Source organism: Ambystoma mexicanum, chromosome 2q, assembly GCF_040938575.1.
Source record: "Ambystoma mexicanum isolate Mex_15411 chromosome 2q, UKY_AmexF1_1, whole genome shotgun sequence".
In the NCBI taxonomy this organism is placed as follows: Eukaryota; Metazoa; Chordata; class Amphibia; order Caudata; family Ambystomatidae; genus Ambystoma; species Ambystoma mexicanum.
The window spans coordinates 445,951,995-445,974,819 of NC_090924.1; the positions used below are offsets into that span (position 1 = coordinate 445,951,995).

Consider the following 22,825-nt stretch of genomic DNA (forward strand, 5'->3'; position numbering starts at 1 on the left):
GCGCCGCTCTTCACTCCAGCTCCATAAAGAGCATGGGGTTCAAGGGTTTACACAATGTGGATGAGCTCAGCTTTCCCGTGTCTCTTCAGCCCGCTATCACAGACACCTCCCCAGCCCCCTTCCAGGGGTGCTCGACCAAAGAAATTGTGAAATCATCAGAGAAAACCTCAGTTTACCCAGAGCAAGCTAGATATTCTCGTAAAGCCCACTTCAAAGAAGTGGAAGGTGAATAGGGCCGCCTACAGTGGATCACAATACTTGCCACGGATTTAAGAGATCAAACAATTACTGTGTTTGATGGTGAGGAGATTTATAGAGGAAGTAAGCTTTGCAAGTAGTTAGAGGGCCATGCTTCTACACTCCAGTGTGTCGAGCCAGCAGAGTAAACTTCTGAACCTAAGAGTTAGGAGCCAGGGGTAGCAGTGAAAGTTTCTGATACTTAGAGGTGGGAACCAGGGGTAGGTGTGTAATCTTCTGACCCTAGGGGATGGTAGCCAGGAGCAGAAATGCAAGTTTCTGAAGCTAAGAGAGGGGTGTCATGGGCAGCAATAAAAGTGTCTGAACCTTAGAGATGGGGGCCAGGGGATCAGTGAAAGCATCTCAACATAAGTGATGGGAGCCAGGTGCAGCAGTGAAAACTAGAGAGACCCTTCTGCACATAAGAGAATGGATTCAAGGGCTCGAACGGAAGCTTCTGAACTGGAATGCCAGAATCTGAAGGCACCAGAGACACGGTCTGAAACTTACACAGAGCCGCAGGAGAAGCTTCAGCACCGAACAGATGAAAGCCAGTGATGGCATATCACCCTTCTGAACCTAAGAAACAGGCAAGCGGAAGCATTGAACGATCCTGAACCACACAAAAATGTGAAAGTGCAACTTCTAATGACGAGTTAGACGGTCGAGAAGATGCAACCTTTTAGTCCCAAAGAGGGATGCCATAGACGGCTCAAGTAAGGACTGATGGGAATGCTATGGCTTCCTTCCAAACAAGAGTCGTTGGTTACTGGTGCTTGGTGGGGGCTCTTGCTATGGTAGCATTTGAGTCTTAAGCAGCAAGATTGATGATAATGACTTCAAGGCCACCTTTCCAAGCACAGGGTGTCTCCTTGTGGCTTTGCTTCAGAGGAAAGAACTCTCCTTGTAAGAGCACCATGTAGCCCAGATGAGGCTGCCATCAGAGGAGAGAAAGCTTAGTGGGCGAGATTACATCTCACCCATTTGGGACTTTTGTCTCTTGATACCCAGGGCCATGACCATTTCTTGGGTGCTCATGAGTGGAAAGATGGTTTGAGCAAACAGGTGCATTGTCACAGCTAAAAACACAAAAGTTGGGATGAAGGCCAGGTTTTAGCCAAATAGAGGTGAAAAGCAGTGTAGTTGGTGAATGAATAAAGTCCTTCATTCATTGTGAACACAGACACCTCTGGAGGCTAGGAGATGTTGATGCTCTTTACAGCCAACATGTGTCTTGTGGTGATGCAGAGTGGGAAGGTCCTTAGCTAGAATATATTAATTTAGTTGACTCCAAAACTGGGGGAGAGAGTGTGTGTGTGTTGTTTAGTGTTACATCGAACATTTCCTTAACGAAGGGTTCAAAGCCGTGGATTTCCTCCCAATGCAAGATGGAGGGGGAGCCACAGAACACTGGTTGGCTTAGAAAAAGCATGAGGCACTTTGGAATGCTGGCCACATTCTAGAACTACCTTTCATCGTAGAAATCAAATACGATCAGCCCTGTTTTACAGAACTCCACTTAAGGGAGTCAATTTTGAGAAGATAAACCATGAAGGTTACAGCTACTGAAGTTGTAGATGTGTTGGAGCTGAGAGAAGTTACATCAGAACACATTACGTTGGGAGCGCAGCATTTTTTCATGTTTTTACATCGGCTCTGAGAATTCAATTTATTAAAGCAGAGCATGAAAGTCGCAAAGGCCTCTAAAGTTCATTGGCAAGCTCTGGCATGAGACTGCGTTACAGAGCCCGACTAGAGAGAGCAGCGTCTCTGTTCCACATCACGCTGATGCAGCTCGAAACGCTACTCACTGTAGCCAGTCTCCACACAAAAGCAGAGCGGTAATCTTACGTTGCTCATAGAAGCGACAAGACTCTGGCAGAGGGTGACGCAAAAGGAAAAGAAACAAAGACTTACACCCCTAAAGTATTTTACAGAGGAGAAATACATTTGGGTGGATAATAAGTTCATCAAGTGAAGCTCTCTGGAACTTATGACAGAAAAGAAAAATCTGAGTGTATATAGAACAAGATTATTATGCCTTAGCTAGGGAAGTTAAAGTTATAACAGAAAAAGACTTAAAAGATCTGTACATATGTTCAACACCATGTATTCATAAGGAGGGAATCACATATTAAAATAAAAGGAATAAATTTGCCAAAGAAAAAAAGAAAATAAGTAATTCTCTCCTCCAAGCTTTTAGTGAAGGCCTGAGGATCACAGGGAAATTAAAGACAGGAACGTATAAGGTGCAGATATATTGAAAGGCAATGGAATGAATCATTTATTCTATTATTTCTGTGTCTGTTCTCTCTGGTTTGTTATTTTATCCAGGTCCCCTTTCCCTCCTGGAGCGATCCGGGTTCAGCCATTTAAAACTAATAGTTGGAGACAAAACGCTTCTGGGGAATCGGTGTGGTTCAGCAGCTTCTGTGGATCCCGGGAATGAGGACCTATACATGGATATGCTGGTGTTAACAGATGTCGGGTTCCCATTTATAACTCCAAAGGCCAGATAAAAACTCATCTCCATACCACATAGCTAGTCTCTACACACTACTTTAACTGCGTTGGCAAACAATCGAATACAAGTTTCAGAAGGCTCTCGGGTGGGCAGGCGGTGATGTCCTGGCAGGACTGAAGTGACTTGGAGCAAATCTTATCCCCACAAAAGATCCTAACACAATGGCTCATGAAAGGGAAGATGATGGCAGCAAAGACACAGGGGAATGGATCTGTGAAGGATGCAGAGGTGCAGACATACCTACTACCCCGGCACACTTCAGCAGCAGGTGGATGGAGTAGGCCGACAGAAGGGCGATGCAGATTAAGAGGATCCTGAAAAAGAAAGAAAACAGCTGTCAAAATTCATGTCTGATACCTCCAATACTCATGCCTTCTGCCACCTCTCTTTCGAGCCACCTAGCACCCCTTGCACTCACTGTCCAGCTTTGCACGCACATCCACACACTGCGCCCTTTGCCCTTCCTCATGCCCAGTGCTACCCCACATTGCTGCTGTACAAGTAATTGATGAACACCCAAACAGTTACTATTAGTGGAACCTCTGCCTACAACTACTCTATGGTTCCCCAAATTGCTGCCATTGCTTACTACAATACATTAAAATTAGCATTTGAGTCCCAAAGACTACAATAGTATGAAACTATTAAATATGAGAAACCTCTACCAAGAACGAACAAAAGCTATACAAGTATGTTTTATTGGCTGTGACCTACTTGGGAGAGTTTTAATCACATGTTTGTTCTCAGCATCTTTCACAGAGGAGAGGGTTTAAGTTACTTACCTGTAACTATTGTTCTCGAGCATGGGTCTGGCATGGGTTCAGTTGCTCATGAGTATTCCCCATCGTCAGGCTGGGAATCCTCGGTAAAAGAAAAAAGTTTCACTTACACTTTAAAACTGTATTTCTCCTCTAAACCAATCACTGTCCTCTGTGTCATACTGCCCCCATCCAATGACAGTCCTCTCTCTAAGCCCCACCTCTGGCACCCATCTTCAGATTTGGTAAGCATGTAAAGAGGCAGCATGATCAAGAAGAGCCACAGATGGTTTGCATGTGAATCCATGCCAGACCCATGCAGGAGAACAATAGATACAGGTAAGTAACTTAAACCTTCTACAGCATGGGGTCTGGCATAGATTCACATGCTCAAGAATAATAAATACACAGCAGTACACATTACATAACCACGGGAGGTGGCAAGGTTCAACAGAAGTAATCAACACTCACCCTGGTACAGACTCCCCTCAAACAAACAGGTTGTGTAGCACTGCCTGGCCGACCCTGAACTCCTTCCTGGAATCCCTGTTGACGCAAAGGAACTTTGTGAAGGTATGCGTGGGCCTCCACGTCGCAGCCCTGCAGATGTCAAGCAAGGGCACACCAGAAAGGAACACCGTCATCGAAGCGATTGCTCTGGTGGAATGGGCTCACGAACGGCCCGGCAGAGGCCAGTTCGCCAGCCGATGACAGTGCATGATGCATTTGGAGAGCCACCTTGAAATGGAAGCCTTGGACAAGTCCTTCCCATGGTTCACATGACCAAAGTTCACAAACAATTGAGAAGTCTTCCGAAAACTCTTTAGGCGTGTTACGTAGAACTTCAAGGTCCATGCAACATCCAGCGAATGCAAGGCCCTCTCTGCCGGCGATGAAGGCTTCGGGAAGAAGACAGGCAACACCAATGGTTCGTTGAGGTGGAATTCCGACGGAACCTTCGGTATGAAGGAGGGGTGTGTACGCAGTACCACCTGCGATTCGTGGAAAGTCAGATATGGTTGCTTGCAGGATAGGGCCTGGATCTCACCCAGATGTCTGGCCAAGGTGATGGCCACAAGGAAAGCCAATTTCTACAAGAGAAACTTGAGTGGGGCTTAATGCATAGGTTCGAAAGGTGCCCCATGAGCCTCGTCAGGACCACGTTGAGTACCCAAGCCGGGGCAGATCAGAAAAGCACCTTGGGGAACTCCTTGATGAGTCTGTGGGACGACAGCGAGGATCTACCTGGGGATCTTGTGCACCGTGAGATGGCTGCCAGATGTACGTTGATGGAAGCGTGATTCAGCCCAGCCTTTGCCAAGGACAGCAAGTATGGAAGAATCTGTGGAGCCGTGACCCTCAGGGGGTAATCTTCTGCGACCGGCACCACGTAGCAAAACACTTCCACTTATGGCCGTGGCACTTTAGAGTCGACGACGCCCTGGCTTTGGCGAGGTCCTCCCTGCAGTCCTCTGGCAACTCATAACCTCCAATCTCTAAGGCTTCAGGAGCCATGCCCTCAGGCTCAGCGATCCTGGGTCATGATGAAGGATTGTGCCTGCCTCTCTGGTTAGCAGATCTGGAACTACCAGCAACTTGACTGGAGGAGACGCTGGCAGGCTGAGAAGGTCCTGATACCAAATCTGCCTCGGCCACGCTGGGGCGATGGGTATCATTTTGCATCAACACTGAGTGTGTTGATGATATGTAGCAGAAGAGGAAACAGGGGGAAAGCATACAGAAACAGACCTTACGAAGGGAATGAGAACGCATCTCCCAAGCTGGTGGAATCTGCTGGCAAACTTCTGGCTTTTGGAGTTTGTCACCATGGCTAAAAGATCCCTCGGGGGTCTGCCCCATTTGATGAACAGGCGATATACCTGATACTGATGGAGTTCCCACTCACGGCAGGAACGCAGCTCCCTGCTGAGGGAGTCGGTGATGGTGTTCTTGGTGCCTGCCAGGTGGAAAGGGACAAGGAACATCCTGTCCAATGGCCCAGTGCCACAAATCCTGAGCTTCCTCAGGGAGCTTTGGGGATGGAGTGTCCCCTTGCTTCCTGATGTAAAACATGATGGTGTTGTCCGCGAAGATCCTCACCACCTTTCCTTGCAGAGACGGTAGGAAAGACTAGAGGGCCCAGAACACTGCCCGTAGCTCCAGGATGTTGATGTGCAGATCCTTCTCTGGAAGCCACACACCTCTGGCGTGTAGAGGTCCAGTGTGAGCCCTCCAACCTTCCAGTGAGGCGTCGGTGGTGATCATCTCCTGGTAACGCGAAGTTTGAAATCCCATCCCCTGGGCGATGTGGGAACACACCCCCCACCACTCTATCGCCTGCCCGAACTCCTCGTTCAGAGGAATCTACTGTGCAAAACTCCAAGACACGTTTATCCAACGTGCATCCAAGAATTCCTGTAGGGGTCGCATCTGCAACTTGCAGAGACAGACAATGTACATGCAGGACGACATCATGCCCAGCAACGATTAGATGGCCTGCACTGTCGCTGATGACAGTCGTTGCACCTTCCCTTTCTCTCCTCCGGGTGCAATGCCAGGCAAGTCACTGTGTTGAGTCTGGCCCTGAGGAACAGCGCGTTCTGCGATGGCGTCAAGCAGGACTTTGGATGGTTAACAGAGAATCCCAGCTCCATCAGAAGTCGGGTGATCTCCTTCGTGTGCTCGTCGGCCAGATCTCGAGAGCGGCCGCGTATCAGCGAATCGTCCAGGTATGGGTATACGTGTATGCCCTGCAGACGCAGATGGGCTGCCACTGGGGCCAGGCATTTTGTAAACACTCTTGGGGCCGATTTCAAGCTGAACAGTAATGTTTCTTGTGGATGGAGACATGGAATTACGCGTCCTCTAGGCCCAACGACATTAAGAAATCCCCTTCCTCTAGTTGGCTGAGCACGTGCTGCAACGTGACTATCCTACATTTTTAGGACTTCAGGCACTTGTCCAGCCGCCGGAGGTCCAAGATGGGTCTCCAACGCCCTGTCTTCTTTCTTACCAGAAAGTATCTGGAATAGACTCCGGAGCCCCAGAGTCGTTGGGGAACATGCTCTATCACCCTTTTCCTTAACATGGCTTGCACGTTTTTCAGGAGTGGAGGGATTTGGAGCTTTTGATGGGGAACAGGAGGAATACGTGGGCACCTGCTTTGGAACTCCAAGGTGTGTCCGTGGGCGAGAGAGCATCCAGCATCCATCTGTCTTTGGTGATCTTCCTACACTCAGTGATGAACCTCGTCAGCTGGCCCCCCAACGGGGTGCATGAGTGGGGGCCCGACGTCTTGGCCGGTTCAGGCTTGCTCTTTTGCTGGCGCCCGCAAACATCTGCTACCGTAGGCCTGGGAACAACCTCTGGAGGCTTCCTGCGTGAAGGATTGGCGAGGTTGTCTGTACAATGTGGAGAATCCCTTGGATGATCTGCTCGATTAACCCCTAGAGGAGCGAAAAGAAGACAAGCAATGCCGTTCAAGGGTGCCAAGGGAATGTGCCGTCTCTGTATCTGTCTTTATGGCCTGAAGGGATTCGTCAACCGCATTCCTGAACAGATTTTCTCTGTTGAAGGGCATGTCCAGCACCTTCGCTTGAACGTCCTGACGAAGGTTCGTGGCCGTCAACCATCCCTGCCGACGAAGGCCGACTGCTATCAGCAGGAAACCTGCGTCCGCAATGTTCAATGCCACCGGAATGGCATGGTTTGACGCCACCTTCCCATCCGGAAATAGAGCTTCCATCTTCTTGTTGTCGGGGAAGAATTCCAGAATCAGGCCCAGCTTGTACCAAAGCTCACAGTCGTATCGGGCCAGGATAGCCAGAGCATTGGCCGCCTTGACCATGGATGCGCTGTGTAAATCACTCTTCCCCATGGTGTCCATCTTCTTCCCCTCGCTGTCCGGGGGAACCGATGACGATGAAGCCCGGTTAGCCAAACGTTTCCTTGCGGCAGCCGACACTACTAAATCCGGCGAGGGTTGTGACCTGAGGCACTTGGGTGCAGAGTGTGGCACCCTATATTTCGTCTCCAAACTGTCTTGCTTGGTTGGAGCCGTGCATGGGTTCTTCATGAGGGCTAGGCCTTCCTCCCAAATGTCGTCCAGAAAGGGAACCACCATGATCGTCTTCCTCTTGGACTCTTGTTTCTGATACAAAAAACCCTTTTTCCTGTTCCCTCTGGCACCAGCTCGAACAGCTTGGAGGCACTGGAGATCATCGAGTGGAATGATCCCACCTTGTCTGGTGGAGAGACTCTATGAGGGGCATCCAGGTGCGATGACTGATCGTCTGCTGGGGCGAAGTTCTATCTTCATCGGTTCCCGTGGCCGTGTCCGTACCAGTGTCTGTGCATATCCCGGCCCGCTCACCTGGAGTCAGGGCCCGACGTGGTGGAGGAGGCTGATGTGTCGGATGGCACTTTGTCTTATTACGCAGAGGCTGATCAGGGGCCTGAGGCACCACAGGTGCCGATGCTGGAGGCAACCTCTGATGGATCTCCATCACGAGGTTGTGGAGAGTTGACAGGATGTCCATGGATATGTCCCCTTGGCTGCGAAGGGAACAATGGATCGCTAGTCGCTGCGCCGTCGTCGTCATCATGGATCATATGGACGGACTCTTGGTCATCGTCGTCCGTGGATGAGATGTCCTTCGGTTGAACACCAACCCTAGGGGGCTGTTTTGGGGATTCCTGGACCCCCACCCTCCTTTCTACTCCCTGCGGAATTTGAACCAGGCTCTGGGCCGGTGCCCTGCCGCCCCCCAGGGGTGCTTGCAGCCTTCGCCACCACCTCGGCAGCCGTGTTGCATCTTGGAGGCAGGAATACGCTTTGGGCCGTAGGAGCCACCATCGTAGGATCGGCAGCTACCGCCGCCGTGGTCCTTACTTCAGGTGTCGACAAAGTGGTCGACAAGGACTTTGGCTGCACCCGTTGAGCCTGCTTGGGCTGCGCAGCCTTCTTCTCTTCTTCCGGCCTCGGCTTTTCTGATTTCTCCTGTAACTTGGCCGGGGTAGGGGACTTCCTCTTTGATGAGGAGCTTGATGGCAGGCTGACTACGGTGGCGGACGTCAATAGTGATCGCGGCCTATCCAATCAGGGACCTGCATCATCGGCGAACCCGGTGGAATCGGACTTGCAGTTCTTGGCCTTATCTTGGACCCCCACGGATGGGGCCACTTCAAAAGACTTTGACCTCTTCCCAGAGGGAGACCGCTCTTCACACTGGCCAGTCCTGGGCAAGGCATGACCCTGTTCGGAGCAAAGCGCAGAGGCCTTGTTTGAATTGAGCCTTGCCGCCAGCCTGCTATGCCATTCTTTCATCGTCTTCTTCGAGAAGACTAGGCATATCTCACACTCCACCTCCATGTGGTCCGGACGCAGCCAGTAAAGACATTGTAATAATTGTCCTCCGCATTTGGTGCAGCGCCTGAAGAGGGTCCGTCCCTCCTTTTTCTCCTCCGTCATGGTCAGAGGGCACAAAGTAGGCCCAAGACGGCCTTCCAGAAACTTTGATGAATCTTTGCCCTTGAGGGGCCAAAACTTCACTAACAACAGATCCCCGGCCGATGAAGAAAGAGCACATAGGCTCCTGTGGAAACGAAAATCTTTTCGTGAAAAAACATGGAAAAAACATACTAATAGCTTGGAGGCCAACTCAAGGACTCCCAACACTGAAGCGTGCAGTACAAATCTGAATATGGCTGCCAGAGGCAGGGCTTAGGGAGAGGACTGTCATTGGATGGGGGCAGAGGACAGTGATTGTTTTAGAGGAGAAATACAGTGGCCAGAACCCTGGTGTGTGTGTGTGTGTGTGGTTGTGTTATATTAGGACTGCCTTTGAAGCACCAATCCTCAGGGGACCTCCTGGGGAGGGGTCCTGTGCCCTGGGAGGAAGGTGTTGCTTTCCTCAGGGGAAACAAAAAAGCAGCTTCCCAGGCACTGCCCCACGTGGTCCACAATCTTTGAGTCACATGGTTCATAGAGCCAGAAATCAGCACCATATGTAGACGCAGAGACAGACTTCCAGTTACAGACGTCATGGGCCTAAACTTCCCATTAAACCTTAGAATCCCAGAGGCAGATTGGCACAATTGTTTCCAACTCCTTTCGACCCACAGCCTCCATCCAGTTTTATTATCAAAAGCAGGCCCCTAGGTAGGAAAAGTGAGATACGACCTGTAAACATCTACCATTTACACAAAAACTCTGTTGCATTTAACAGGGCACATCACCATTTCTTTTCTTTTTCTTGTTAAAAACTAGCTTCCTTTGAATGCAGTAGTTACGAATGTCGCCAAGCACTTTCTGGATTGCTATTTCCGTGCGAGTGAGTAGCCCATTGCCATCCACAAATAGGAGGATCAGGACAGTTTGCTGCTTTTCACCGTAATGCCTTTCTTTCTCCATTCTTTCTCCTTCTGCCAGGCCCTACCAATGCGACCCCACACCCAGGGAGGACCTGGAAGTTCACTTAAAAGCACGGATGCAAGCAAAGAAACTTGACTCTGCAGGCCTTCACAGGAGGTAATGGGAGTCAATTTGTCCCCTTAGTTAAGTGTGAATGCTGGGTGATAAGGTCAGCAATGGTAGCAATTATGTGTGGAAGTCCTGAAACAGCTGCAGAAAGCTACTCAATGCTGTGCCTTCTCTCACAACAGTTAAATGGAGTCACAAAATATGCACTGCTTTTGAAATCAACTATTTTATTTCAACGATGTATGAGTGGTGACAGTTTTTTTGTAGAACTTCAAATGTACACAATCTGCACTTTGTGCCAAACAGTGACTATAAGAATGTAACATTATGGAATCACCCTAAAAGACCAGGGGAAAAAAAACGTATGGCATATTTGTCCGAATTTTGACTATACGAAAATCTCATATATCCTAAAAATTCTAACAAATATGCCATACGAAACATTACAGCGAGGAAGTGCAGCGGGGGCTGCAGGGGTGTCCCGCATACCCTTCTTCACTGTAAAGTGAGCAGGGGTGTCCCCTGCAACCCTGACTCAAAGTAAATTAAGAAAAAAGCGAAGCCTGCAGTGCCGGTTCCCATACACGAAAGTGTAGGGAACCGGCGTCGCAGAGGGATGTTGGAGACGGCGGCACCCAAGGAGGTATGCCGCCCACAGGTAACTAGGTGGCTGGGGGCAAAGGCAAAGTCTGAAATGTTCAGGGGACAGAAGATTGAAAGTTATTTTTATAAAAATAACTTTCAGTCTTTTCTCCCTCGAACATTTCAGCTACGGTTTTACAACCCAAATCCTATCATTATCACACTCCTTTTGTTATCTTTATGTCTTAAGACTCAGATTCATCACATGTGAACTGAAAAATTAAAACTATAATCATGCTCTTTGTTTACATGTTTCTACAAGGATTTGCATATTTAGTTTTGCTTAGAATGTGACTTAAACGCTTTCCAAGTCATCCACACACATCACTATTGTTTTAGATCTTGAAAGCCAATCATTCATAAATATTTGCACCAACCAGAGCCGAGAATGCCAAAACTGCAGCAAGGGCTCAAATGTTGCCTTCACTATTTCACTATAGTGTGTGATCCAGGGTAGATCATTCGATCACACTGTGCATTATCTGCCAAAGCAGCGTGGCCCAACAAATAATTATTTCCACACTGCATACTCTTAAAAAATCCTACATCATGGTTGGACAGTGTGGCTCCATATACAGTAATCACAGTGAGTATTGCATATTATTTGCTCTTGGCTTCCTTGGCAATCTGTACTATCGCCTACGGCCCCAAGCTGATGGAGACCCACAGACACCAGCTTCCATGTGCATTAAGGGCTGCAGTGTTCTGAGGCACAGGGCCCTTTTTCCTGCCCTTCCCTGACAAAGTCGTCCTGTCACTTCATCATCCCCTTGTGAGGGCCAGGAGACAGCCCCCCTCCCCTGACCTTCGTTGCAGCCCAGCAGGTGTGCCACAGGAGGTTCCCACTGGTGCTTTCCAAATACTTTACTCCTTAACATTCTCTTTGCATGGCAGCATTTAATGGGAAGGTCTTTGCAAGCGATGGTTCATTTGTGTAACCATTTTTTTGAATACCCCAATAACATTTCGGTGATAAGAACTGTAATAAGGGCATTTTGATGCAGGAATGCCCACACAAGGCACTAGTTATCTACCTATAGCTGTGCCTTCCTTCAAGACAAATAATATGTGTCACAAAAACGCTTTCAACTGCCCCCCTTATTTTTATGTATGCATTTATTTTTTGTGGAACACATTTTCTTCAGATTCTATGTGAAGACCGGAGGCAAGTATTATGCTTTAACTTTCTTAATGCTACTATACAGCAGCCCTTTAAATCTTAGAAAAAAGTCCATAAACGAACTTTTAAACATTTTCCAAAATGTGTTTTCATCTTTTTAAACAAACTGGAACCTATTCATGGAAAACTATCTACCATGAGTCCTTTCCTGTTTCTGTAGTCTCCTTTCAAAATCCAACCAATGAGGACCCTCCAGACTCCCCCATGTAATATCCTGTTCGGGTCCCTTCCTCTTCTTTTTGTTGCTTTACAGCAGATAAGTACTATTTTCAGTTGCTCCGAGTTTACTGGGATATATTATATGTTTTAATCACTGACTATCTCTTGCTTTCATTACATATCTTAGTTGTGTATGTAGTTTTCCTACTTAATATGATTTGCGCATTTATATGTGGAATATTAATATGTATGTACGCCAGCGCAAGTAATCACAACTGATTTTATGAGACGGGGGGCTACCACTGCAGGCGTACGCGTATGGTAGAGCGTGAAGGCAAGTTCAGGAGATACGAACCAGGTCTGCAAGCAATTTCGCTCACGCAGAAATGCCATAAGACATCATTCGCCTCACAGTGAACTCGCCGCGAAAGCACATGCACAGTTGGCATGCACGCGCGCATGTACATAATGACGCAGCTCAGCACGCTCGCACGATATTAGAGGAAAGTACCTCATAACAAGCCATACGCTTGATAACACAGAGCTCAGACACCGCAGTAGCTCAGGAGTTCGCTTGAGCATAGGCGGTACAGCTTCCATGGAAGACAGAGATAAGTGAGGTTTTCTCTCCTTTTTCTTGCCGGGCGGCTGATTATCCTTATCCGCACTAGCTAAACATGGAACAGTATTAAGTAAAAGTAAAAAAACAAAAACATTTCAAACGAAGATCATTTATATATCAGATTCAAACGCTGAAAAACAGGCAGTGACTGCATATAGCAGCTGCTCACTGATCACAGGTGACATCAGGAAGAGGAGGATACAGTGCCTGACTGGAGAATGTCTGATTCCTGGAGTGAGGGAAGCCAGGAGAAGGAAAGCCAAGGATACTGTGGGATGGAATATGAAGCACTTGAGGAGGTAGAGGATTTCTTCAATGAGGAGAACTCAGATCTCACCCTCAGCTTCAAGAGGGTCCTTAGAGACTCTCTAACACAAGCAGTCTCTCAAGGGGTCAAACCCCTTCAAGACAGACTGGAAATGCTGAAAGCTCTCATCAGTATTAAGAATCAGTCCAGGCACAAGATGTGTGAAGACAAAAGTGCCGATAGTCCAGGAGAGGGACCTTCCCACTTACACCCACAAAGCAGGGTTGAACAGCAGGGGAGTCATGCGACCCAGAAGAGGAAGGCCTCTTCTACTCCCCCAGGTCATGACAAGGAGATAATCAGAGGTCGAAGTGGGCGGTAGCGATCGGGAGCAGTGCTCCTATACTTTTTATTTTTAAGTTTCATCGTTCCTATACTTTTATTTTAAAAAGAAACCGTTCTGGAATGGTTTCGTTTTAAAATAAAAGTATAGGAAGAAGTTGAAGCTTGCACTTCAGTGCCCTGCACAGAATATTCTCTTAAAGAGCAGGTGTGTTTGTTTGGGGGTTTAGATTGTGTGTCGGAGGGGGTGTGGTGATGGTGTTTGTGGGGTGCGGGGGAAGGCCAGCAGGGAACATAGTTACACTATTTCTTCTGGTACACTTCGACCACTGGGGATAATAGAGAAGCCCCTGGAGACAGCTGATGCGTTTCAGAAGCTGAACAAGGCTTTTCTACTAAAGTCAGCAATGTCCAGCCTCTTAACCTCTGCTCAAGGTGTGCATAATATAGGGGACAAGCCAGCAGGCCTTACAGACAGACAATCAGCAGGGCAAGGTCCTCCCAAGAGGCCAATGAAATACAAAGAGCCTGAGGAGGAGATCTACGACATGTTTGACCCGTAGGCCATTAGTCACCCTAGGTCCTCCAAGTGGTCACAATCCCCGAAAGTGATGGCATATATGGCCCAGCGTTTGCGGAAGCCTCTCGATAAGGAGGCTAGGTACTGCATTAAAGCTGAGTGCCCCAGACCCGAGCTGCCGTGTAAGCAGAGGAGTTGCTAGGGGGCGGGGGCTAAGGGAGCTATAGCACCTGGTCTTTTGGTTGTAGCCCCAGATAGATTCTCAGGAGCTACAACCAAAAGGCTAGCTAGCCCCCAGTCCCGACAGTTCCAACATCAGCATAGCCCCGGGTCTTTTACAGATCTAGCAACACCCCTGCGTGTAAGGTAGCAGAAACACCAGAGCTGGAACCCAGAATGCTCAGCTTCATTACCAAAGCAACCAGGGATGCACGCAAAGGTATGGACAGAACTTGGAAAGGGTGTCAGGAAAAGCTGCTGGATCCAGCGGGTCCTATAGCAACAATTATGGAACTCACAGAGAGAGCGCAAAAGACACAGGGGAGCCTAGCGATGCTCAAACACTCGCCAGCTGAGTGCAAAGAGCAGTTTGCATGCTAGGCAATGCAAATTGCGCACTGTCATCAGAAAGAAGAAGGAGCATGTTGCTCAAGATCGATAATAAATTAGGGGATCTGGCAATCTACAAGGCAGGTGGGACCACACAAGGTCTGCTATTTGGAGAGAGACATTTGCAAAAGAGATGAACAAATTTGTGGGGACTTTTGCAGCGCTAGAGACAGCCCAATCATTCATTCGAGAAATGTGTCCTTGGTGTGTTTTTGCTGGGACCGGTCACTACAGAGGTCGAGCGACCAGTCGGTTCCAAGTGCAGAGACAGTCTCAGGGCCCTAGAGCCCAGAACTGGGAGTCGAGGAAGTCAGACAACTTCTTCCCATCTCGAGGGAGAGGGTCCAAAGGTAGATGCTTCTACCGACACTAGAGCGCAGGAACAGGTTAGAGCGGTTCCACATGTGTACCCCCCCCCAGTGGGAAAGGGGTTAAGTCAGTATATAGACGATTGGCGTAGTCTATCAGGAGATGCCTGGGTTTCACAGACAGTTGCAGGGTTCAGACTGGAATTTGAAGGTAACCCGGAACAAGCGCAGCTCCCACAGCCAATGCGATCTTCCCAAGTCGAGGCGCAGTTGCTAGAAGTAGAACTGGAAAAGCTCAGATCAAAGGGTGCTATAGAGAAGGGCCTCCCTCAGAAGGAGGAATTTTACAGCAATATGTTTCTGGTCCACAGGTAAGGGAAGGTGAGACCCATGATAAACCTCAAAGAACTCAACAGCTAGCTTGTATACCTGTATTTCAAGATGGAGGTGATCCATCTCCATCGGGACATCCTGAGAAAGGGAGACTGGCTAGTGAGACTAGACCTCAAAGACATATATCTCACCGTCCCAGTGACAGAAGAACATTGCCCCTTTTTATGTTTTCTTTGAATGGGGCAAGTTTGGCAGTTGAAATGTCTGCCTTTCGTGCTGTCTTGGGCTCCCTGGGCCTTTACCAAACTCATGAGGTTAGTCGCTGCTGCGATTCGAGAGAGAGGGGTGAGGATGATCGTGTACCCAGACGACATTCTCTTCCTGGGAAAAGACAAGATGCAACTGCTAGAGCAAGTGCAGGGGGCGAGGACTCTCCTTACGTCGCTGTGCTTCTTAATACACTGAGAGCTGTCAGACCTCATCCCCAGCAGGCGCATGGATTGCCTGGGATTTAACATAGACACTTCCAAAGCAACGCTGGAACTTCCAGCTCCCAAGCTAATAGCGATCAAGGAGTTGAGAGGGGCTCTCCGGAAGCAGGCTATATGTTCACTTCAGAATCTGGCCAGAGTAGTGGGACTCCTAGCGTCCTCGATACAAGCGATATTCCTTGATCCCTTGCACAAGAGGGCCCTCCAAAGGCTGAAAATCAGGCACTTGCGGGAGACAGGGGGCTGCGATATCACCAGCTTGTCCCCTTAGACGGATAAGCCAAAGCAGAACTAATGTGGTGGTTCCACAACTTTGAAGTGTGGATTGGGTGCGCCATCTTTGGGGATGCCCCCAACCTTATCATAGAATTAGACGCAAGCAGATCAGGTTGGGGCGCAAGGGGCGGATAGTTGCATACAGGCAGAAGATAGTTGTAGGAGGATTTAGCCCTGCACATCAACTGCCCAGAGCTGCTAGCAGGATTCCTTGCAGTCAAGGCCCTCTCAAAAGACAGCATATCGGCGGTCCGCTACATCTATCATCTGGGAAGAACCAGATCCAGGATGTTAGCGAAATTGGCGAAGGACTTCTGGCACTACTGCCTCAGCAACCAAGTCTCCATATCCGCAGAGTATTTGCCGGGAGTGTAGAACGGGGCAGCGGATTGGAACTTGCGCTACCTGAGGGACACCGGACTTTGGAGACTACACAATGGGACATTTCAGAGGATCCGGGAACTGTGGGGTTCTCTTCATACGGACCTCTTTGCATCCCACCTCAATACGCAATTAGCCAGGTACTTCAGTTGGATACTGGACCCGGGACTGAAGGGGACAGACACTTTTCTCCAAGAATGCACCAGGCCTACGCACTTCACCTTTCTTCTGTTTATCATGATGGCCAGGACCCTTGCAAAGATCCACAGGGAGAAAGGGGAGGTAGTGGTGATAGCGCCTGAGTGGAAATCGCAAGCGTGGTTTCCAGTACTCTAAGCCTGCACCCCTAATTACTGTTAAGGCATGTATTCCTGTGATTTCATCTTAGTTAAATCCAGTAAGTTGGCTAGATATTCATTGCATTAATATGGTCTATATACTGACTTAACCCCTTTCCCACTGGGGGGGGTACACATGTGGAACCGCTCTAACCTGTTCCTGCGCTCTAGTGTCGGTAGAAGCATCTACCTTTGGACCCTCTCCCTCGAGATGGGAAGAAGTTGTCTGACTTCCTCGACTCCCAGTTCTGGGCTCTAGGGCCCTGAGACTGTCTCTGCACTTGGAACCGACTGGTCGCTCGACCTCTGTAGTGACCGGTCCCAGCAAAAACACACCAAGGACACATTTCTCGAATGAATGATTGGGCTGTCTCTAGCGCTGCAAAAGTCCCCACAAATTTGTTCATCTCTTTTGCAAATGTCTCTCTCCAAATAGCAGACCTTGTGTGGTCCCACCTGCCTTGTAGATTGCCAGATCCCCTAATTTATTATCGATCTTGAGCAACATGCTCCTTCTTCTTTCTGATGACAGTGCGCAATTTGCATTGCCTAGCATGCAAACTGCTCTTTGCACTCAGCTGGCGAGTGTTTGAGCATCGCTAGGCTCCCCTGTGTCTTTTGCGCTCTCTCTGTGAGTTCCATAATTGTTGCTATAGGACCCGCTGGATCCAGCAGCTTTTCCTGACACCCTTTCCAAGTTCTGTCCATACCTTTGCGTGCATCCCTGGTTGCTTTGGTAATGAAGCTGAGCATTCTGGGTTCCAGCTCTGGTTTTTCTGCTACCTTACACGCAGGGGTGTTGCTAGATCTGTAAAAGACCCGGGGCTATGCTGATGTTGGAACTGTCGGGACTGGGGGCTAGCTAGCCTTTTGGTTGTAGCTCCTGAGAATCTATCTGGGGCTACAACCAAAAGACCAGGTGCTATAGCCCCCTTAGCCCCCGCCCCCTAGCAACTCCTCTGCTTACATGGCAGCTCGGGTCTGGGGCACTCAGCTTTAATGCAGTACCTAGCCTCCTTATCAAGAGGCTTCCGCAAACGCTGGGCCATATATGCCATCACTTTCGGGGATTGTGACCACTTGGAGGACCTAGGGTGACTAATGGCCTACGGGTCAAACATGTCGTAGATCTCCTCCTCAGGCTCTTTGTATTTCATTGGCCTCTTGGGAGGACCTTGCCCTGCTGATTGTCTGTCTGTAAGGCCTGCTGGCTTGTCCCCTATATTATGCACACCTTGAGCAGAGGGTAAGAGGCTGGACATTGCTGACTTTAGTAGAAAAGCCTTGTTCAGCTTCTGAAACGCATCAGCTGTCTCCAGGGGCTTCTCTATTATCCCCAGTGGTCGAAGTGTACCAGAAGAAATAGTGTAACTATGTTCCCTGCTGATCAAAAGCAGGCCCCTAGGTAGGAAAAGTGAGATACGACCTCTAAACATCTACCATTTACACAAAAACTCTGTTGCATTTAACCCAGATGGTTTGCAAGGGCTCAATCCCTGTAAGTGTGCGTGTATTTACGGTTTGGAGACTCTCTGCAGGATATTCTCAAAGCGGCTGACTGGTTGAGAGACTCCATGTTCAGGACTTTTTACTTTAAGCCGGTATCTGCATTAGCAGCGGCAGTAGGAAGAAGCTCCGGTCTTCACAGAGAATGAAGATGACCTAGGCATATAGCGCACAGAGTCTTTATTTTATTAAAGACACGGAGGTGAGCATTATCTCGCTCATTGAAATACAGGGGTGGTTGGTTTCCAAAGAGCGCTATGTTTTCCGGAGTATTTCCCACCATAATGGTACGTTCTCTGTTGCAGGAGATGACCAGAAGACACTGTGAACGAGCATGAGGCAGGAGTACAGGGTGGCAGTCGAGTTCGCGGAATTAGTGACAAGAAGATATGGAGATGCGCTGCGTGCCCAAGTTGGACCTGTTGTGGCATTCGTATGGATCTGTTATTTGGTTTGACGTTGGGTCCGAGTTATCAAAAAGAAGAGGAAGGGACGCGGACAGGATATGACATGGGGGGAGTCTGGAGGGTCCTCCTTGGTTGGATTTTGAAAGGAAACTACAGAAACAGGAAAGGACTCATGGGAGATAGAGTTTTCTCTAAATAGTTTCCATTTTGTTTAAAAAGATGAGAAATAATATTACAGTCATTCGTTTTGCTTAACATACTTCTCTAGGGGTTTGTTTATATATTTGTCTGAGGGGTTTATTAGGATCTTTGTGCTTATCAAGTCATCTCTATAAAACAGAGTAAGGTTGAAACCCAAACACCTATTTTTACTAACTGCAGCTGGGAAGGGGTGCTGTCTAGTGCCAGAGTTGCAGACTGCAGTTTTAACAATACCTGGCTTCACCACATAATGATATTTTGTGATCCCGTGTAAAAACCCGTTATCTCACTGTAACTTATTTGCCAAAAATTAGAAAGAACTCTCTAGGGACTTCGTTTACACAGAACGCTACTTTAAAAAAAAAAATACCCAAAGTAGCATTTTGCCAGTAGAGCCACTAATGCAGCGCAGGGGGTGTATCAGGGTCAGACCCAATGGCCAGAGCTACGGGGGAACCCCAAGATGTCGTGGATGGCCACAAAGTGTCACGTAGAAGCCCTTTCAAATCGGTCCGGATTTGCAGTCCGCACTGAGACCCTCGCTATACTGGAGCAATCCTGAATTACTCATGTATCACAAGTCCCGTAAGGGTGTCATGAAGTACCCAGGGGCCTAATCTCGGAATTGGTTGGGCGGGGTAAGGAATATGGTAAAGAAATTGGGGAGCACTCTGTCTGGGAAGATCCCACATCAATCTGCCCCTCTTCCAAGAAGGCAGTAAAAGATACCATGACAGATTGGGACATAATTTTAAGATTAGATCTTTGCGGGAAAGGGTGGATACACGACTGTGTGGGGCATAGAATTGTACATGTACAAATGGACCCCTTTTTTTAAAACAAAATTTCTCTCTAGCGAGTTTCGATTGGGGATTTTACCATTGGTTGATGTCAGTGCATTATGGAAACGCGACAATGACAATTGCTGCCCGCTTCATTCCAGGGCTAAACATGCGTCCCTTTCTATTCTGTTGCCCTCTGTACAAACTTCCCAGACACCAAAGGCTGAAAGTTAAATTATCTCAAAGAGGCATTAACAGGCTAGCACCTGCACTTGCCCTTTGTAGATTCATCTGTTCCTATTGAGTTACAAGTGCCGCAGCCACTTATTTACGTAAATCATGACAGGTGTGGATAAAGTTCATGCAGAAGGGCCGGCAGAGTGCCTTTCTACTCTATAATATTCCAGAAGGATGTACTGGGTTGATGGAATGATTTGCCTGCATGATGTATTTGGTCTACTAACCGGGTTGCTCCGGGAGTATTATACGTTTTGGCTTCAATAACTAATATATTTCATGTAATGTGTGTGTTGTGCTTTTATAGAGCTTCTCTCCGAAATGAAGCTGAAACTAATAATAATAAATGACATTATATTGGACATACCAAAGATGGTCCTTGGCTTTCTCGTGGCAACTTCTTTTAAAAGTGATGTATTTATCACTGGAAGTGACGTATGCATGAGCAGATTAGTGGGTGCTGGACATCTGTTTTGATGCTAGACATTGCAAACCTAGATGAGACCCTGGTTCTGATGTCTTCACCCATTACTATGTGCTTTCCCCCCCCACCCTGAAACACTTTGGGCCTAATTACCACCTAGATACCACCCCACAATGAAACACTTTGGGCCTAATTCATAGAACGTTTAGCGCCTGAATTTGCACTGCCAACAAACAGCCTGATTCACAGAGCCGTGCAAAGTTTATTTTTGCAGTTTAAAGTCACTCACCAGGCTAAATGTTCAATGAATTAGGCCCTTAGCCACGTGAAATAGCCGTGCTGCCTCTCAAGGAGAGTCTGCTAGTATTAGGGCGCCTCTCTTGCCACGCATTCCATCATAGCTAACTCACAGAAGTTCAGCAGCGTGAGTTACGTACGCACAGTAAGAATTGCTAATCCCAAAACAAAGAGCCGCCTTAATCCTGGAGGCATGACTTTCATGTGACGGGCCTGTGATTTTTAGCTGCCAATAGCTGCAGAGGCAGTCATGGGTTCTTGGGCAGGAGGTCTCACAGGACTTCCGTCCAGGCTGCTCTGCAGTATTCTGTGGAGGGGATGAGAGCGCATGCCTAAACATGACCAACTAGACCATATCTTGGGGGAAGGGTCCAACGCTTGCACCTTCTGAGAGTGCATGTGGACAGGGGAAATGTACTTGCGTTTGTGATAACTAGTGTAAAATGTGAATAGCGCTCGGGGGTCTTTGAGGAGTCAGCGGGCGGTCTGAACGACGGTCCCAAACGCTAGCATTCACGTTTAGGAAAAAGTGCTACTGACAACAAAAAGAATGAAAACCGTGCAGTATCTGCAAGAGATGATCCTGACCTCTCCTAGGCAAAGCACTTTAGTCAGGATGCATGGCTTACATCCCACTCTTCTAATTAAATAAGGCTCCGCAGTAAAAGCAGTGCTTTAAGTGGGCAGGGGCCAGTGGGCCCTGCAGTCTTCAAAAAGTGGGGCTGAGCCGGGGCTCTGCCAGGCCCCACCGTCCCACTGCATCATGGTGGGACACATTATCCGCTACGGCCGCAGCCGTGACGGGATATGTGCCCGCCATTGAGTCAGGCAAGCTGACAGAAGTGCCAGCAACTGTAACTTCCTCTGGTGACCCCTTGCGCAAGGGGTCACCAGAGGAAGTTACTGTCCTTTTGTTTCCCCTCCCCAGGTCACCGAGGCGTCTTTTCGGGGAACCTGGGGACTGAGTCTGCGTGACATATTTTGAGGTTTATAAAAGATGGAGTGAAAAGTACACAATTCAATCCATCTTTTATAAAGCTTTGCCTATGGACAAACACATCTTTGTCCGTAGTCAAAGCTTTATAAAAGATGGATTGAACTGTGCACTTTTCAAGCCATTTTTTATAAACCTCGAAATATGTTGCATATTTCTGTTTAAATAAGAAAGCTTGAAAAGTGCACAAGCCATCGTAAAAAATGCAAACAAATATATAAATGTAAGCCTTTACATATTTATGTGCGTACCTTACTATGGTTTGTGTACTATGCAAGCCATCTTTTATAAACATAGAAATATGCAACATATAAACAAGTTTAAATATTATTTATGTCTTTATTTATTTGCTGATAGTTTATAAAAAACATTTTCAAAAATACACACAAAGAAATACACAAAATAAGATTAGGACTTTGTTAAGATACAAAAAATTAAGAAAATGTCATTATTAACACAATCCTTAACAAACGATCACAGCCTTATTACTCAAAATTTCATCATACAACTCATGAAACAAAAAAACATATACAACTTCCATACGTACACATTAAAAACAAAACACTTGCATTAACATATTCCAGGTATAAAAATCACTAAGCAAAATACAAATTACGCACTAAACCTCCACAAATCTTTAAATTCTTTTAAAAAAAACAATAAAAATATCAATAATAATAATGTTCAGAATAAAACAAAACGAACATATATTACTCCACAGTGTACTAACCCAATATATATTTTAGAAAATCTCAGATTCTTCCTTAGGATAAATCACATATATTCTTCAAAAACACGGTTAATCAAATCTTTAGTGACATTCTATTGCCATGTAGCATTTGGTACCATAAAAGTTCTCTATTAACAAAATGGGTTGATTTAACAAACTGTGAGAAGTATAGGATTCTCTGGGGGAAAAGAACTAGACATACTAAGAGCAGATGTTGCAGCGATTCAACTTCTCCTTCAATTTTACAGAACCTACACCATTTAACATCACTGTTCTTATTTCTCATGTTCAGAATTTCATTAGTCAACATGACATTAGCTCTGAATCTCATAGTCTGATTACGCATGGTCTTTCTTGTATATTTTACTAAATATTCTCCAAAATAGGATAAAATTTCGAAAAGAACACGCTTGATTATACACCCTTGAATTGTTCACAATTGCATTGTTTGCGCACCAATCGTAAATCTTAATTAGTTCTTTAACTTTAAGTGGTTTGTTTAAAAGAGTGGACACAGATATTCCCAAAGAGCATAATAAGGATTCTACTTCCTGATTCAATTTGAACATAAAGAGTCCACCTAAATCAGCCCCTGCAATAGCGTATAGGTCATTCTGTTTGAATATTAAACATTTCCTGAGTAATGAGTTCGTTTCATTGATTGTAAACCGAGTTCATACATAATCAATTCCTTGGGAACACTCTTAGGAAGAAAAAAAAGAACTCCTTTCCACGTGAGGCTTTCAATAATTTTCAAATAATCCAAGAATTCATACGCACAAAATTCAACTCCATATAA

General features: G+C 47.2%; 1 protein-coding gene across 3 annotated transcripts in view; it reads right to left on the reverse strand.

Annotated features, from left to right (window-relative positions):
* The window catches only part of SLC38A5 (solute carrier family 38 member 5), an 825,614-nt gene that overhangs the window by 178,353 nt on the left and 624,436 nt on the right, over positions 1 to 22,825 (reverse strand). For all 3 annotated transcript variants that reach the window (XM_069647525.1, XM_069647526.1, XM_069647527.1), the window contains one exon: positions 3,002 to 3,075. In XM_069647525.1, the coding sequence (XP_069503626.1) occupies positions 3,002 to 3,075 (74 nt within the window). The remainder of the gene's footprint in view (positions 1 to 3,001; positions 3,076 to 22,825) is intronic.